General features: G+C 43.0%; 2 protein-coding genes across 2 annotated transcripts in view; one reads left to right on the top strand and one right to left on the bottom strand.

The window, feature by feature from the left end:
- The first annotated feature begins 4674 nt into the window (after positions 1-4674).
- Positions 4675-9395, top strand: LOC139409001 (very long chain fatty acid elongase 4-like). The gene is made up of 8 exons (XM_071153600.1): positions 4675-4739; positions 5151-5214; positions 5754-5941; positions 6069-6149; positions 6242-6298; positions 6517-6631; positions 7660-7787; positions 8128-9395. The coding sequence occupies exons 2-8, from the start codon at positions 5157-5159 to the stop codon at positions 8293-8295; spliced, it is 795 nt and encodes a 264-aa protein (XP_071009701.1). The 5' UTR covers positions 4675-4739; positions 5151-5156; the 3' UTR covers positions 8296-9395.
- LOC139408999 (zinc finger protein GLIS1) overlaps positions 9370-18511 on the bottom strand; it is a 129764-nt gene continuing 120622 nt past the window's right edge. The window contains exons 9-12 of the mRNA XM_071153599.1: positions 11904-12043; positions 10396-10554; positions 9609-10076; positions 9370-9542 (exon numbers count right to left, since the gene is read on the bottom strand). Of these exons, the coding sequence (XP_071009700.1) occupies positions 9940-10076; positions 10396-10554; positions 11904-12043 (436 nt within the window). The 3' untranslated portion in view covers positions 9370-9542; positions 9609-9939. The remainder of the gene's footprint in view (positions 9543-9608; positions 10077-10395; positions 10555-11903; positions 12044-18511) is intronic.

An 18511-nucleotide genomic window follows, 5' to 3' on the forward strand; every position in this document is an offset into this window, starting at 1 on the left:
TCCATATTCTTATAAAAAGTGCAGCATTTTACATAAAGACTATACATAGGATAACATTTAATTTAAAAAAATAGGAAATATATATATTTTTAATGTATACATTTATTCCTAATTATTCTCGTTGAAGTTGATTGAGCAGCACTTAGGACATTTAAAACTTGCCTCCTTCCACTGAAATAAAATACATTTTAACCTATCAAATTGACTTTGAAGTCTATGTCATTGCGCTTCTATTATCATGAAGGCATACACACATAAGGATCCTTTTTAAATTTCATCCAGTGTATATTGTTTTTATATACCATTTTGAATGATTTATCTTGAGGACAGAAAATAACACTTTTAATGATATTGACCCTGGTGTTGTATGTCTCGGTCCGGCAAACACCGGCTTCGGGGGCATTATCCATTTTATACATAATGATTTACATATTTTAATTTACTTTATTTTGATGAATACATTCATACTATTTCATCCTTCCATAATAAGTTGCAACAGTGGCCTCCGATATGGTGCATAAAATATGCTTTGGTGCATTTTTACCTCTTGTCATGATATAATCAAAGATGCACATGCATTGAGGAGACTAAAGACATGTAGACGGACTAAAGCTGGAAGATACACTGTATCTTTATTTTTGTTGATATCTAGCATACCATCATCAACAAAACAGGATGTTGTTTATTTTTATGTAGCCTAGATAAATATTATGGCAGCCTTTGGGTTTCGTCTTGCTGAACGCAAGCTCAAATGGCCACTAAGAACCAGTGTTTCCAACTAATTTTCAGGGGAAGTTGCTCGAGGCAGGTCAATTTGTTGCTAAAAGTTGCTAAATGAAGTTGTGATGTCATTGTGTGATGACGTCATCACGTAATAATGTAAAACTGCATCGTTACGTAGAATGCACAATAACGTTACTCAAATTGACTGGCCATCTCGGCGAAAAATATGATTTGACATTTGTTAGTTTAGATTTGTTTATTTATTTTTATTTGTAAAAGTAATATAAACACAACACATTTTATATGATCAGATATTTTTATTTTTAAACACAACACATTGAATTATTAAACAATTACACCTAATTGAACAAATACATTTTATTTCTTTTCAAGTAGTAAACCTACACATTCTGAACAATTATAGTTTTAAGCAGTGTATTGGTAGTTAACATGCTATCTAACTGATCAACAATTATAGGTACAAGCTAATAACAAGGTATATAATGCTATCTTATTGAACAAGCAACTTAACTCAAATAATGATGTGTGCGCTAGGCATCTCTCTCCAGCTCTCTCCGGGTTGTTGTGCTGCTTGTCTGGCTAGCTGCTCAATGGTTTCCTTCAGATATTGCCACTGTTCTCGCACACACTGCAGTGCACACTGCCACCATCAGCTGTGTGTCTCCGCCAGTTCCAGAAAGTCCACTCCTTGCATACGTACTGTAAATATGATGAATCATAGATTGGCAAGGAAATCCTCTTCATCTTCACTGTCCAACTGCATTGTCACAGAGCTGGAACCAGCAGTAGAGGATGGAGTGGCCACAGTATGCTGCTGTGGTGCCAAACTGCAGCAGAACTTCACCTGGTAGTTTATGCTGGTAACAGGTATCACCAGCCAGCTTCAGTCCGTACCGCACCAGGAGTATGGAGTTGAGAGTGTGCAGTGACATTCTATTTCTTAACTTTGACTTAACTTTGACTTGACCACACTCAACCTCCGCATTTGAGTGTGGCAAGGAGAGGGCAGCGAGTGCAGCTTTGCACAGTTCTTCAAATGGATTTGACCCGGAAGAGTCCGTGTAGTTATTGACTTCACTCCAAAACTCGACTGTATTTTCAGTTGATTCCCACCTAAACAGATGGATGTTTCTCCATTGGGAAACAATTGTATCAATTGTTTGGGGCTGGTATTCCAGTAGCTCAGCTACTTTAATAATTTCAGTGGTGCCTTTATTGTGCTTTAGCGTTTCCTTAACACTGAACAAGGCCATGTTTCACAAGGCTTCAAGGTTGTCATGGAGCCTTGCTTAAAGCAACAATGCAATTGATGCACCGTCTCCGAATGACCTTTTTGTCCACTAGCGCAAGACGGAGTTGGTACACCGTGCTCTCGAAAAGATACCCAAGGTATGGTGATGGACTGAGATGTCCATCAATGGCATCCTTCAGGACATACATTTTTACCATAGAGTTGACTACTCTGCTGCAAATTGATGTTAAGAGGTGTGCCAGATTGTCAAAAAGGATCTGTTTGCTCTCCCTCAAATGACTTCACTGCAACTTGTACGTCGGACAGGATTGATTTCAAGAATGTCAGGTAGACATAGTTGGTCTTGTCCACGTATGTGGCGTGGAGCACATCCGCCATGTAGCAACGCTCACTGGCATTGGTCACCTCAAAGCGGAGTTTCAGTTCTTCCCACTGGCTCAATATACGAGTTACCTCAGGCTCAATTGATAGCCAATGTGTAGCACACACTTTGGTGATCTGCAGGGGTTTCTGGCCAAAATTAATGGTGGCATACACTGCTTTGTACACCTCGCGCCGTTTTGGGGAAATCGAAAACCAGTTGTAGGTTTCCCTGATTAAGTACTCAACACTCCTAGGGATGGTTTCTTTGGATGCTGCACTGACAGCCAATTGTAAAGAATGGCACACACAGCGGATGAGTACCAAATTGGGCAATGCACATTCTTCCTTTCAAATCTTGTTCACCCCATTGTGCACCCCAGCCATCACGGACGCATTATCAGTACCAATACCCCAAAGAATCTGTTTTTTTTTAAGGTTACAATTCTCCAGAAACTCAACTACCGCCTTTGCTATTGATCTGGCATCGCCCCCCTCCAATTTCAACCAGCCCAAGAAATGTGGACACAACGGTTCTTAATTTTTTAGCACTGAAATACTGAATCACCACACCCAGGTATTTCGAGACACTGACATCAGTGGACTCATCCAAAAGGAGACTGCACTTCTGTCACTGGAATTTCTATCTCAATGTTCTAACTGAACTATTTTATAACGCCATCTGTATCCTCGAGGTTGTAAGGCTCTACGTTTTAATAAACAGACTCCCAGCATACAATTGGTCAGTTCTTTATTCAGAGAGCTCTGCCCTCTCAAGTTGTTATTTTAAAACATACATCTTTTACACACACACACATCAGTCGAGAACCCCACCCCGCTTTAGGCGGGCTGTATTATTCCACTGTACACTTACATTGTTTATCATATTCTGCAACATGTTTCATGATGTTCTGCAAGCCTAACAGTTTCTCCACTTCACGGGTGGGGACAGAATGTCCTGTAAGGAACACAATGTTCTAATTCTATCCTGCCTACACTGCACACATTATCAACTTATAGTCTTACGTGTCTAATGCATTTCACACACAGGGATACAGTTTCAGGGTGAAATATCTTAGTTGTTATTTTAAAACATACAACTTATTCTGTCAACTTCTCATCCCCCACATCTGATGTTACCCTTTTGAGAAGATGAGGAGCCAGTACTCCCATAATCATTTATGTGCACTTGGTGCGCTGCATTTGGAAGTTTGTTGCTGCCACAGAATCTGAAAAGGCAGCTCTGCAAGCCATACCTAAATGGTCGCATGCTAGCAGCGAACAATGCTCCAATGGCCATTGCCATAGTAGCTTCTGCGCTTTTGCAGTTATCCACTTTCTTAACCAACTGTGATCATGTAGACTGCGTTGTGGAGTTGTTGGGTTTTGATTTATTTATATGCTTTGCTGTAGCACAATGTTTTTTGATGTCATACATTTTTTCAAGCATATCTGATTTGCAGTACGCACATTATGCCCGACAATCATCCCCAATTACTGGCTTCAGCCACCCTTTTAAATTCAGGTACAGACTCCCACTCTTTTCTGTACTTCTGGTTGTACAATTGTGACTGAGACATGTTGATTGATGTTGTAAGTTCTGTTCAAGATCAAACATTTGTGACCAACTATATTCATTGGGTTTGTCTCGTCGAACGCATACTACTGCTGCTGCAGTCAGCCACAGTGTTGCCAACTGATTTTCAGGGTGTTGCTAGAGGCAGGTTGGTTTGTTGCTAAAAGTTGCTAAATGATGTTGTGATGATAACGTAAAGCTGCGTCATTACGTAAGATACACAATAACGTTACTCAAATTGACTGGCCATCTGCAAAAAATGATTTGACATTAGGTACAGACTCCCACTCTTTTCTGTATTTCTGGCTGTACAATTTTGATTGAAACTTTTTGATTGATGTTGTAAGTTCTGTTCATGATCAAACATTCGTTACCAACTATATTCATTGGGTTTGGCTCATCGAACCCATGCTACTGCTGCTGACGTCACTCACAATGCACTTTTGCAGCCAGGCACGTGTGTTGTAACTGAGTGTGTGACAAAAAAAACGTTTTTGTGTCATTTAGAGAGAAAATGCGTGCATTTTAGCGTTTGAGTCACGTTTCAAAAGTTGCTAAAAGTTACAAATATATTTTTAAAAGTAGCTACATTTGTTTCTAGGTGATGTTTGAAAAAAAGTTGCCAGGGTACTCTGAAAAGTTGCTGAATCTAGCAACAAAATTGCTAAATTGGCATCACTGATAAGAACTGCGAATTCCATATTCTTGAAGAACTTTGCGTTACCTGCCTATATGAGCTGTTGTCGCATTGTCCAATCAAAATGCTGTGTGGAGCGCGCGCTGTCACCAGTCCAACGCTTTAGTCGGGTAAGTGCAGTTCGTTCACGCAGCACAGCTCTGTATTTTATTTATTCCTGCGAAAAGCTTAACTTAAACATCTTCACAAATATGGATGTTTATAACTATATGAATTTATGGCGCGCTTGAAACGCCAAGAAAGCCTAATGAAATGTACGCTAACAATGTTATTACTTGCGTACTAAAACAATGTTTAAAGTCCAGATGCATCGAGGTTATATTGCACCTCTCTCATGTGCCAGCAATTGACACATTGTTTGGTCATTTCAGTGAATTGTATCAGACTGACCAAGGTATATAGAATGGGAAAGTGTAAATCCTACACTTTGGTCGTTGTGTGGTCTGTCTCACAACTTGATTATGCAAAGAGTGACTGACCTCCGTCGTTAATTATCAATGACCAACGTTCTGTTCCAACAGTGTCAAATGGCTTCAACATGGCAAAGCGTTCAGTCCATGCGCCAGTGGATTTTAGAGAATGGAGGTATTTTCAGAATTTGTGTACAGTCTTTATGATAGGCTACTGTTAATTAAAAGTGCACTCATTTCCTTCAGCCTGTCCTATCAGGAGAAAATAAAGCTTACAGCGTTGTCACATTGTGCTGTTCTAGTGTGAAGGGGTAGTGAATGAAATGGTGGATGTGTATCACAGCTGGCAATGCAGAAAAGTCTTACATAATGGCTGCTTTGTGGCCAAGAACACAGTACATCACAGGACTGACATGAAAATTGGATTATCTAGTTGCAATTGATACACACACTGTAGAACATGCATCACTAGCCTCCCTCACACAGTCAACAGATATCGGAATATAGGCTACTACAAATACAATCAATCCATGTATTCATTAGTGCACTCCGTTTCAAACCGTAGCCAAATGTCTTGCAACAGAAAGTGAACATGAGTGGCTCTTATTGGACAAGTTCAGGTTGCCCCTTCCTGTTTCAGTCCGCTTTCTTCTGTTTGGTGCCTAGTGAATATGACTCAGTCGTATGTATTAGTACTACAGTGATGTGTTTCAGATAAAAGGACAGACCCATGGCTACTGGTCTACTCCCCTATGCCAGTGGCCATTATATTCCTCCTCTATCTTGGTGTGGTCTGGGCTGGGCCCAAGCTGATGAAACGCAGGGAACCAGTTGATCTCAAGGCTGTACTCATTGTCTACAACTTCGCCATGGTCTGCCTGTCTGTCTACATGTTCCATGAGGTGTGCTTTTCCTACTCCCATCAAAAATGTGCATGTCTGTGTGTGTCTGTGGCAGCCACAGAACTGGGGCTCATTATGCTTTATAATGACATGTTTCACCTGACTTATAAGTGCTTTGATGTTGCAGTTCTTGGTCACGTCCTTGCTGTCTAACTACAGTTACCTGTGTCAACCTGTGGATTACAGCACTAGTCCACTGGCGATGAGGGTGAGAGTGCATCTGAAAACTCCCTATTGTACAACAACCGTTGGACCTCTGATATAGTTGACCTAAGTGGCCTAACTCTGTTTCTTCACCAGATGGCCAAAGTATGCTGGTGGTTTTTCTTCTCCAAGGTCATAGAATTGGCTGACACGGTAAAGCACATTGAAAATCAGGGTCGTATTCACTAGGCACCAAACGGAGGAAAAAGTACTGAAATGGGGAGTGACTACTTAACAAACATTTGTTTTCCATTCCAAAACTTTTTCTTACAGTATGCACTAATGAATATAGCCCAGGTCAGGATTAGCATCAGAGTCAAGAGAAACACTGGAAGCCCATTCTAAACCCATTTCAAACTCTTAATTGGCAGGTGTTCTTCATCCTGAGGAAGAAGAACAGTCAGCTGACTTTCCTGCATGTCTATCACCATGGCACCATGATCTTCAACTGGTGGGCAGGGGTCAAGTATCTGGCTGGAGGCCAATGTAAGTCTTGCATGACAAAGACTAGGGCTGCGGTCCAAACATTTAAAAGATACACCCTCGTCCACTTACCCTCACCTTATGCCCTTGGGGGAATCCCAGTCGCCATTTGGAGGGCGGTCCAAATGATTAGCCAAGCAAAGGAAGTTTGCAACATAAGCCCCTCAGCCCTCGTTTTTAGTCGTCTTTGCGAGTGTACAATTATGTTCACTCCGGGGCCTGAAACTTCCCATAATTCAATTCACTACGATTGTACATCCACTAAGAAATGTCAGCGAAAACTTAAAAACAACATCAATGGAGAAGTCAACATACAAGTGTAAGTAAAAACGAATGCAAATAAGTTAGAAATTGTGCTATGACGACACAAACACGTCTCGTAAAAAGTAAATATGTTTTTGTTTGGTTAGCTTTTTGAAATTGTAGAAATAAAACATTTTCCTTCTTCAGAAGTTCCAGCTAGGCAGGCTAACGTCAGTTAATTAATTTGCTAGCTATCATACAGTAGGCGTATATTAATCATGATATATTTAATATAAGTAGACATGCACTCCTAATTGACTGTAGCGCATATAAATCACCCCCAAACTACCGGTGACTGAAAACACAATAATCGCGGGATGAACAAGTGACGAATTTCCGGCCAAGGGTGGTCCATTTAAAAATCATTCCTTCCTCCCTTGCCCCGCAAGTGTACACTCGTCAGACGTGTCCACTTCATTTGAGGGCGGAGGGGATAGGGTGTGTCTAAGTGTTTGGACTGCAGCCCAGGAGTTTTTCCTAATCACATGTCCTGACCAGGAAAAACTCTGGGCCATACTTGTTAATGCCATAGATTTGTTCAATACCTGCTTCATTAACATCTTATAACATTTTGTTATCAACTCCCGGGTAGGCACTTCTCATTACCTGGGAGAATATTCATAATAGTATCACAATGGTATCCTATAACAAATTGTCCAAACCTGTCATGACGTAGAGGTTGTGCAGCAGATGGCCGAGACGTTTCGTGTTCCTCTGTCTCCTCATAGCGTTCTTCATCGGCCTGCTCAATACCTTTGTGCACATCGTGATGTACTCTTACTACGGACTGGCTTCCCTGGGGCCTCACACGCAGAAGTACTTATGGTGGAAGCGCTATCTGACCTCACTGCAGCTGGTTAGTGGCTTTAGCTTCAGCTCGGGATACATCTAGTAGGGCTCAAACATAAAGTGGGTAGGCTTGCACTTGGGCCTCGTATCCTGAACCTAGATTAAACCTAATCGTGGATGAAAAAACTACTTCAATGGAGAAACGTCTTTGAGCATGCTTTTTAATCCAGGACTAGGCTTAATCTGTGTCCAGGAAACTGGCCCTTTGAGTCTGTGGATGAGATTCTTTGAGAACTTAGGGTATTGGTACAAAACAGATCATGTTACGTCTATGAATGGATATAGTGTACTAACGTATCTGGAAACGTTCTGAACCCGAACCAATGTTCTGCCGCCTGGTATTTCAGCTCCAGTTTGTCCTGTTGACCACTCACACTGGCTACAACCTCTTCACTGAGTGTGACTTCCCGGACTCCATGAACGCTGTGGTGTTTGCCTACTGTGTCAGTCTCATTGCTCTCTTCAGCAACTTCTACTATCAGAGCTACCTCAACAGGAAGAGCAAGAAGACATAAAGGCTATGGACAATCACGCACTCACTGTGTCGTGCTGTACCTGAATTAAATTCACTGTCAAATGTAAAACCTTTTTAATACAGTATCTGGAGATGCATTGTTTTTGTGAAGCGTTCTACAATGTTCCCTATGGTCTCTACTTCCCACTGAGCGGACGTCAATTCAACGTCCACTCCACATTGGTTTGACGGGATTTCATTTCAATTGCGTGGAAACCACGTTGATTCAACCAGTGTGTGCCCAGTGTGTTATTGATGGCCTTGACTGGCTGTGTACCAATGAAAACATCTTTGTCATTCATTGAAAGGAACGAGACTGACATGGTTATTTTTGTTTGTCACGTATGCACTATAAAACTTAAGTGTAGAGTTAGAGGAGACATTTTGCAGGTTGTCTCAATTCAGCGGCATTACTTTTCAGAGTGCTAGCGTGAAACATTTGGTTTGTATGCTCGCTTGCAGCATTTGAGAATGCCCACAAGAGGGCAGAGTCTGTCTATGGTTGGTGCTTCACTTACCAGCGTGTCAACTGCAGTAGAACTGTTCGCCACTTGTCTAATTTGCCTGCCACTTGAACATTCCCATATGTATACACTACTTTATGTGGGTACTGCTGGTTATATCTTGGGCACATACTTTTAACATTATAGCAAGATATATTGTGCTTTAGTTATTTGAAACTTGTAATTAGGCAAGGATCGTGCACTTTGTGCTATAACCATGTAATAACACTAAGTGAGGATAATCGGAAAATGAGAAGAATTCCTGAACACTGTTTTATTTGAATGCTCCCATAATTAAAATGGTATTTTACTGTGACATGGCATTACCCTGCACCTGCGATAATTCCATGGATGTGCATACCACCGTAAGAAGAAGAGTCACCATCTGTATTATTGTAATAACATTTATTTCTTAAACGTGGGAATAACAAACATTCAGAAGATCGCTTTAAACAAACTGTACATTTATACACATGATAAAGTAGATTTGACTGTGTTCCAGAATATTTCACGAATGACCATCCACCACCCCTCCATTTACCATCCAGAAATATCTTAAGACAATTCAAACAAATAAACAAACACAAAAAAAAACAAAGGAATGCAAACAATACATTTATTTTCCACTGTTAAAAACAACACGGCAAAATGATATATATTTGTCTACATTTCAGTTCTTAGTAGATTGAATGATGTAGAGACGGAAGGAGAGAGAAAGAGGAGGGAGTTCTGGAGTAGGTCATGTCTCCGTTTGAAATGTGTCCACTTGGTATCTGTTCGGGCAGGGCTGTAGGGAGCTCTGTCATACTACAGAGGTACGACAGTTCTTTCAGAGCAGTAGAAAAAGCTACAAAGGATGGCCATTGACCAGCGGAATCATGGAATAACGTATTATACTAGGGTCTATCTCAATACTCTAAAATTGCCTTTCCTAGTCCCCCTTCCCTTCATCCACCCTGATCTAACAAAAGAAAAGCAACACAGGTCTGGAAGCTACCGATTGGCTTGCTTTCACTCAGCTTGTTTCCTCTAGATCAGTACAAACTGGAACGGAGACCAAGGAAAGGCTATCACCTCAGACTATTGAAATGCATACTCCATGAGAGGCCCGTATAACGGTACATAGGGCAGCATCCGGTCCTCTATGTCTCTGTGTAGACAGAGGACATCTGGCTCAGGCTGCGGTCGAAGCTGTTCACCTGGAAGAAGATGCTCTCCTCTGGGCTGGAGGAGAACTGGCACCCCCCTGGCCCCTGGAGGTCCTGGGCCAAGCTGAAGCCTGAGGGAGGAGAAGTCATGACTCCTTAGATACAAGCTTTGATGCTACCCTTAGGTGTGTGTGTGTGCGCGTGTGGTTGATCTAACCGACATCAAGATGTCTTAAAATTCTGTCTTTAAAAAGTCATGAATTGCCTTATCACACAGGCACATACAAGATACTTCTTGTTTAGGAAGTGAAGAAGTAGGCGAAAAGACAGAATAAACACTAAATTGCAGAAAAAGGGGTGCGATGGAGAATAATGACAGGGAAGCACATGAAATGTCAGAGGAGGAGGATGAAAAGGAGGAAGTAGAGGTGATATATCCTAGAGTCTCACCTGCCGCAGAGCCACCGCTGGTGCTGGACATGTGGAAGCCATTGTGTTGGTGGGAAGTGTAGCCATGTGAGTCCGCTGGTAAGTGAACACCACTCACAGACTGCTCCATTCTGTAGGAGTCTCCAAAATGGAAGCAGCTCTGAAAGCTGCCTTGGTAATCTAAGGAGAGAAGGAAGGAGAGAGTGGAGAATTGAAATATAATTACTAGAATGGGAAAAGCCCTTGTCCCCATGGCAATTTAACTGGAACACTCATGGATACACTAAATATGGCTGCTAGACGCAAAGACTTGAATGGGAATACCTGTTTTAGTCAATCTATTTCTATTTATTCATTTATTTAACTAGGCAAGTCAGTTTAGAACAAATTCTTATTTACAATGATGGCCTACCAAAAGGAAAAAGGCCTCCTGCGGGGCCAGGGGATTAAAAATAAAAATAAATGAAATAAAAATATAGGACAAAACACACATCAGCACAAGAGAGACAACACAACACTACATAAAGAGAGACCTAAGACAACAACACAGCATGGCAGCAACATATGAAAGCACAGCAACGGTAGCAACACAACATGGTAGCAGCACAAAACAGGGTAGAAACATTATTGGGCCCAGACAACAGCACAAAGGGCAAGAAGGTAGAGACAATAATATATCGTGCAAAGCAGCCACAACTGTCAGTAAGAGTGAGGTAAAGAGGGGGGTAGAAAAGGAAATAAAAGTGTATGAAAGGGGCATTCCTTGTGACCATACAATACGGTATGTTAAGGAGTGATTATTATGTTTGCAAAGTGATTCCATATACTGTGTGGCTTCGAGTTATTATAACGCTACATTTGTGTTAGCGCGCTAACTCTTCCAGTTCCTCAGTGGTAGCGTTTGTCAATTGTCCCCCTTCTCTTTTTCTACTCAAGTAATGATAATGTGAAAGCAGCCCATTTCTGGAGCGCTTTACGCAACTCCCCGACCACAGCGTGGTTTGAGAGACGTCCATGCGTAGATCTTTAACAGGGAAAGCTGTGTTTAAGGCATTAGGGAGCGGGTCTGGAGTGACAGCTAACTAGAGCAGCCTTGGTGGAGCTCTGAGAGAGAGAGACAGCTGACTACAGAAGGCAGCGTTTTGTTGGCTAATTCAGAGCAGAGGAGGCTTCCGCCTGTGGTTTCGCCTGTTCTGTCTCTCTGACAGCAATCTTCTCTCTCTGCACAACGCTAAAAGCTCTGACAGACCTACGGGCCGCGTCCCAATTCTACAACACCGCTTCCTCTACTTGTGTCCTTTCATGTTCATATGGTGGTAAAGTGTGAGGCCTATTCCATGGAATGGAATGTTTTAAAAGGTGCCGTTAGACATGTATTGTATAGAACTGCTTGCATGATCTATTCTACATGACAGAAAGTTGAGTCGGTAGCGTAAAACACATTTGAATCTTTAACCAATGCTCTGAGGCTTCCAGCCCACTAAATAGTCCAGTTGGGTTGTATTGAGTCTGGTCAGGGCTGATCTTACCGTCACTGGCAGCCTGGTGGTGGTAATGAGAGTAGGGCTTGTGGTGGGGGTGGATGTGCTGTTGCTGCTGCTGCTGCTTCTCCAAGGGAGGAGGAGTGCCTGTACCCTTCATCCCTGGGGAGAGGAGAGGACCCGACACCCTGCAGGAGAGCGAGAGTGAGAGACATAATTCATTGTCTAATTTCCAAATAGTTATGCATAATCAGATGCTCAAAAGTGCATGAAGACAATGGTTCCCTGTGTACACTCTAACAACTGTGGCTACATATGATTCGTCGAATCAAATGTCTCACTTTATCAAAGTGCTACGCACTCGGCAACACGTGATCTAACCGACACACTGGGGCAGTTAAAGAGTCCTGAACACCCCTCAGAAGAACACATGTTGGACTGTATGTACTGTAGTCAGTAAATGGAAACGTCCTCCACCTATCACATGTTACGATCTAAAGTCAACAAACACGAGAGGGTGCATTCGACTGAAACCGAGCTCCCCGTTTCCTTTAACTCCTTGCCTTGTGGCCTGGGAGGAGAAAGCCTATTCGTGTTTACTTTCTCCAATATTTTAGAGATGGCATATGAGCATGACATGTTTGTCACAGAACGGCTCGGGGCGGGCAAGCAACGACCAATGCTTCCTCATAGGCTTTCTGGATTGTGATGAAGTAAATCAAGCTTTGTCCGCGGTGGTATTAGACACAGATGTGTGCAAGCAAAAAGTTAGAAACGTTAAGCCGAATAGCTCCAACTAGACGGGACTGTGCCAAATACCCGAAAGATCTGTGGAGTGTATTTCCCATGTTCTTCAGTTCACACTTCAAAGGGTCACACTTTGCGTTGAGTGCACCGCATTTCACAGAGGAAGGAAAACAACAACAAGGGGATGAATTGCTTTTTAAAATAGAGTTATAACTAACAGATGGGAACTTGTTCCAACCGCTTGAATTCGAAACATGGTTACGCTATTAGGACGTTGGAAAAACCTGCAATCAACGTGAAAGAAGTCATGGAACGCAGTGGGTTTTTGGTGAACTTCTATTGCATTCAAGCGTTGTGACAGCAGATTGTCAAAAGGATACCACATGCTCTTACATAAATACTGTCCCAGGAACCTTACATAAATACTGTCACAGAAAGCATCAATTGGATGTCATCCATTCAGCTCTTCTACCTATTCAGAAAGCTGCACTCTCTAAACGTTTTAATCTAACCTCTTCCTTCTGTGTCCAGTCATTTACATTTCAAACAACAGGAAATGTAAGATTATTTTCAATGTAGCATTCTACAATATACAGTTGAAGTCGGAAGTTTACATACACCTTAGTCAAATACATTTCAATGCAGTTTTTCACAATTCCTGACATTTAATCCTAGTAAACATTCCCTGTCTTGGGTCAGTTAGGATCACCACTTTATTTTAAGAATGTGAAATGTCAGAATAATAGTAGAGAGAATTATTTATTTCAGCTTTTATTTCTTTCATCACATTCCCAGTGGGTCAGAAGTTTACATACACTCAATTAGTATTTGGTTAACTAGGGTCAAACCCGAAACGGGTAGCCTTCCACAACCTTCTCACAATAAGTTAGGAGGAATGGGCCAAAATTCACCCAACAGAGCTGGTGTAACTGAGTCAGGTTTGTAGGCCTCCTTGCTTGCACACACTTTTTCAGTTCTGCCCACACATTTTCTATTGGATTGAGGTCAGAGCTTTGTGATGGCCACTCCAATATCTTGACTTTGTTGTCCTTAAGCCATTTTGCCACAACTTTGGAAGTATGCTTGGGGTCATTGTCCATTTGGAAGACCCATTTGCGACCAAGCTTTAACTTCCTGACTGATGTCTTGAGATGTTGCTTCAATATATCCACATAATTTTCATACCTCATGATGCCATCTATTTTGTGGAGTTGCACTAGTCCCTCCTGCAGCAAAGCACCCTCACCACATGATGCTGCCACCCCCGCGCTTCACGGTTGGGATGGTGTTCTTCGGCTTGCAAGGCTCCCCCTTTTTCCTCCAACCATAACGATGGTCATTATGGCCAAACAGTTCTGTTTTTGTTTCATCAGACCAGAGGACATTTCTCCAAAAAGTACGATCTTTGTCCCCATGTGCAGTTGCAAACCGTAGTCTGGCTTTTTTTATGCCGGTTTTGGAGCAGTGGCTTCTTCCATGCTGAGCGACATTTCAGGTTATGTCGATATAGGACTCGTAGAGGTTTTACTTTGGATATAGGGGCGGCAGGGTAGCCTAGTGGTTAGAGCATTGGACTAGTAATTGGAAGGTTGCAAGTTCAAACCCCCGAGCTGACAAGGTACAATTCTGTCGTTCTGCCCCTGAACAGGCAGTTAACCCACTGTTCCTAGGCCGTCATTGAAAATAAGAATTTGTTCTTAACTGACTTGCCTAGTTAAATAAAGGTAAAATAAAATATATACTTTTGTACCTATTTCCTCCAGCATCTTCACACGGTCCTTTGCTGTTGTTCTGGGATTCATTTGCACGTTTTTTATTTTTTGCACAAAGTACGTTCATCTCTAGGAGACAGAACGCGTCTCCTTCCTGAGCGGTATGATGGCTGCGTGGTCCCATGGTGTTTATACTTGCGTACTATTGTTTGTACAGATGAACGTGGTACCTTCAGGTGTTTGGAAATTGCTCCCAAGGATGAACCAGACTTGTGGAGATCTACAATTTTTTTTCTTAGGTCTTGGCTGATTTCTTTTGATTTTCCCATGATGTCAAGCAAAGAGGCACTGAGTTTGAAGGTAGACCTTGAAATACCTCCAATTTACTCAAATGATGTCAATTAGCCTATCAGAAGCTTCTAAAGCCATGACATAATTTTCTGGAATTTTCCAAGATGTTTAAAGGCACAGTCAACTTAGTGTATGTAAACTTCTGACCCACTGTAATTGTGATACAGTGAATTATAAGTGAAATAATCTGTCTGGCAATCAATTGTTGGAAAAATTACTTGTGTCATGCACAAAGTAGATGTCCTAACCGACTTGCCAAAACTATAGTCTGTTAACAAGAAATTTGTGGAGTGGTTGAAAAACTAGTTTTAATGACTCCGACCTAAGTGTATGTAAACCTCCGATATCAACTGCACATATGGAAACCCAGTAGGCCCTTATAGGGGCGCTATTTCATTATTGGATAAAAAAACGTGCCCGTTTTAAAGGAGATCTGGGTGATACATCTAAGATGTCTTCTGAGTGCATTTCAACCCCCCCCAAAAAATCATGCCTATTTTTTGAAGAGAAAAATAATTGTACTTAGTCCATTTGCAGAAACAAATATCACATTTCTGCTCTGTTCCCAACACCTAACTTTGAACAAAACAGATATCCAGACCAGTAAGACACAAATCTCCATTAGGAGGCAAAATCTCCTCACAAATATTCAACAGCCACTTAGTACCCTTTTCCAGTTGTGTTTAAAGAATGCCAACACATAAACTGTTGCTGTGTTACTATGTGCCGTGGATGGATGCATATGGTTTGCAGTACGGGCTCTGTGAATGTGATGACAGAGCGTTGCCGGAGGCAGCGGAGCCCTCAGATGACTGCTCACCTCTAAGGCCAGGATGACATAGCTCTAACTGTGTGAGAAAGCTAGGTCAGTACCACCCAGTGCTACCACCTGGCACAGCCTTTCTACACCCCACAGGAACAGATTATGTTTCAGGCACAGCCAGGGCTCCCTTGAAAAATAGATTCTCATCTCAATGGGCATCACCTGGTTAAATAAAGGATGCATATGTGAATAAATAAGGCTATGTCTAATAAAAGAAAGACGTGCTTGAGATAGGTATTTCGACTGTGTCCATATATAGACCTTTCTATTTGAAACCTCACCGTGCACTAACAACGGATTCATGCACCTCCTCTTATGCTACCACATATCCTAAAGCAAACCGTCTCTGTCGCTCTCCTGCCTCTTGAGCTTAGAGAGCCACACGCCTCTCCACTGAACACACACGGAACCATTTGAACCAGCGCAGTGTCGAACCAACGTCTTCTCCCTGCCTAGCGTTAGCATTAGAGCATTATAACGCTTGCTAGCAGCGAGCGTGGCTAATCCGTCCATTGGCACAGGCCCAGTGCCGCGGCCATGTGTTTCTGCGGAGAGCGGCACTCCCCCGGGAGCTGCTGTCAGCACAAACTCAGGAAACAGTTATACTGTTCATATTTTTACAAGCAGCCTCTATGTGCAGCTAAAGTGAATCATAAGCTAATCACTGCCAGCTGCTGAACGCTCAGGCTCAAGGAATGAGGGGAATCTTTCATACGCTGCACCGAGTATAAATCTCTCCCCTGGTATTCACCTTCCCTGATAATCCTCCATCCTCCTTCTCCTCCTCCTCCTGTCATTACTGCCTTTTTCCAACCGGCCGTCCCTGACCCCTTCTTCTGCTGTGAAGGAGTGGTTTAACCCCTGACCCATGAAAGATTGACATAGAGGCTATTAACAGATAGGCTACTGGCTATTGGTCGAGATCAGGGGCGGGACGACGAGGGCCGGGGAGAGATGTTGGGGTGAGCGTTTCAGATTGACGGGGTGAGTGTAAAAGAACTGAGGGCCAAGTGTTTGAGGGACCTCACTGCTTGGAGCATTCAGCCAGATAAGCTTTGACTCCGATTACTGGCAATAGTACAGTGGATAGACTATGGCTCAGTGACTGTGACTCAATTGACCTGATTTAGTGAATATGACCCAGTTAACCAAATGTATAACACTGAGTGAATATGACTAAGGTAATACGTCAAAGTGAACATGATGATGCAATCTCTATTGCACTCCACGCTGCCCTTTCCCACCTGGACAAAGGGAGCACCTACGTGAGAATGCTATTCATTGACTACAGCTCAGGGTTCAACCCCATAGTGCCCACAAAGCTCATCACTAAGCTAAGGATCCTGGGACTAAACACCTCCCTTTGCAACTGGATCCTGGACTTCCTGACGGGCCGCCCCTAGGTGGTGAGGGTAGGTAGCAACACATCTGCCACGCTGATCCTCAACACTGGAGGCCCTCAGGGGTGCGTGCTCAGTCCCCTCCTGTACTCCCTGTTCACCCATGACTGCATGGCCAGGCACGACTCCAACACCATCATTAAGTTTGCAGACGACACAACAGTGGTAGGCCTGATCACCGATAACGATGAGACAGCCTATTGGGAGGAGATCAGAGACCTGGCCGGGTGATGCCAGAATAACAACCTATCCCTCAACGTTATCAAGACAAAGGAGATGATTATGGACTACAGTAAAAGGAGGACTGAGCACACCCCCATTCTCATCGACAGGGCTGCAGTGGAGCAGGTTGAGAGCTTCAAGTTCCTTGGTGTCCACATCACCAACAAACTAGAATGGTCCAAGCACACCAAGACAGTCATGAAGAGGGCACAACAAAACCTATTCCCCCTCAGGAGACTGAAAAGATTTGGTATGGGTCCTCAGATCCTCAAAAGATTCTACAGCTGCAACATAGAGAGCATCCTGACTGGTTGCATCACTGCCTGGTACGGCAACTGCTCGACCTCCGATCGCAAGGCACTACAGAGGGTAGTGCGTACGGCCCAGTACATCACTGGGGCTAAGCCTGCCATCCAGGACCTCTACACCAGGCAGTGTCAGAGGAAGGCCCAAAAATTGTCAAAGACCCCAGCCACCCCAGTCATAGACCGCTCTCTCTGCTACCGCATGGCAAGCGGTACCGGAGTCCCATGTCTAGGACAAAAAGCTTCTCAACAGCTTTTACCCCCAAGCCATAAGACTCCTGATCAAATGGCTACCCGGGCTATTTGCATTGTGTGTGTGTGTGTGTGTCCGTCAACCCCTCTTTTATGCTGCTGCTACTCTCTGTTTATCATCTATGCATAGTCACTTTAACTATACCTACATGTGCCTATTACCTCAATTAGCCCGACTAACCACACATTGACTGTACCAGTACCCCCTTTACTTATCTATTGTTTACCTAGTACCTATTTTTTACTTACAAATGGCACTTTTGGATAGGGCTTGTATGTAAGCATTTCACTGTAAAGTCTACACCTGTTGTATTCGGCGCACGTGACAAATAAACTTTGATTTGATTCCGGGAATACGATTTGATTCAGTAGACATAGACTGAGCCCTGCAATAAACTTGGCTTCATGAACCTCTACGACAGAGCAAACGGATCAGGACTATGCATTCCAACCTGGACACTGTAACATCACCCTGGGGCTAAAACAATCCAGTCAAAATGATTCACATTCCTACAACCCAAGCAGGTATGTAAGGAGGACATGGACGTTATCAGCACTGGACTATCTGTCAGGTTATATACAATCTATAACAAGCAAAAAATACAATTGGCAGTGACGCAATCCTTCGCCGTTCTAGGATCTGTCCTCTAAGGCTTGGTTCTGTCTACAAGGTTGAGGGGGATGGAAAGAAAGACGGAAAAGAGATGGATGCTCAGGATGAAGATTCATGAAGAAAGTTGCTCTGCTCCTCGTTCGTCTTCCTTCACCTGCCCTTCCTGTCCCACTGGGGACCATGGATCAGATCCCCTTCCGCCCCCCCTCGGCGGCCCACCATTAAGCCCCT

Source organism: Oncorhynchus clarkii, chromosome 5 (assembly GCF_045791955.1).
Source record: "Oncorhynchus clarkii lewisi isolate Uvic-CL-2024 chromosome 5, UVic_Ocla_1.0, whole genome shotgun sequence".
In the NCBI taxonomy this organism is placed as follows: Eukaryota; Metazoa; Chordata; class Actinopteri; order Salmoniformes; family Salmonidae; genus Oncorhynchus; species Oncorhynchus clarkii.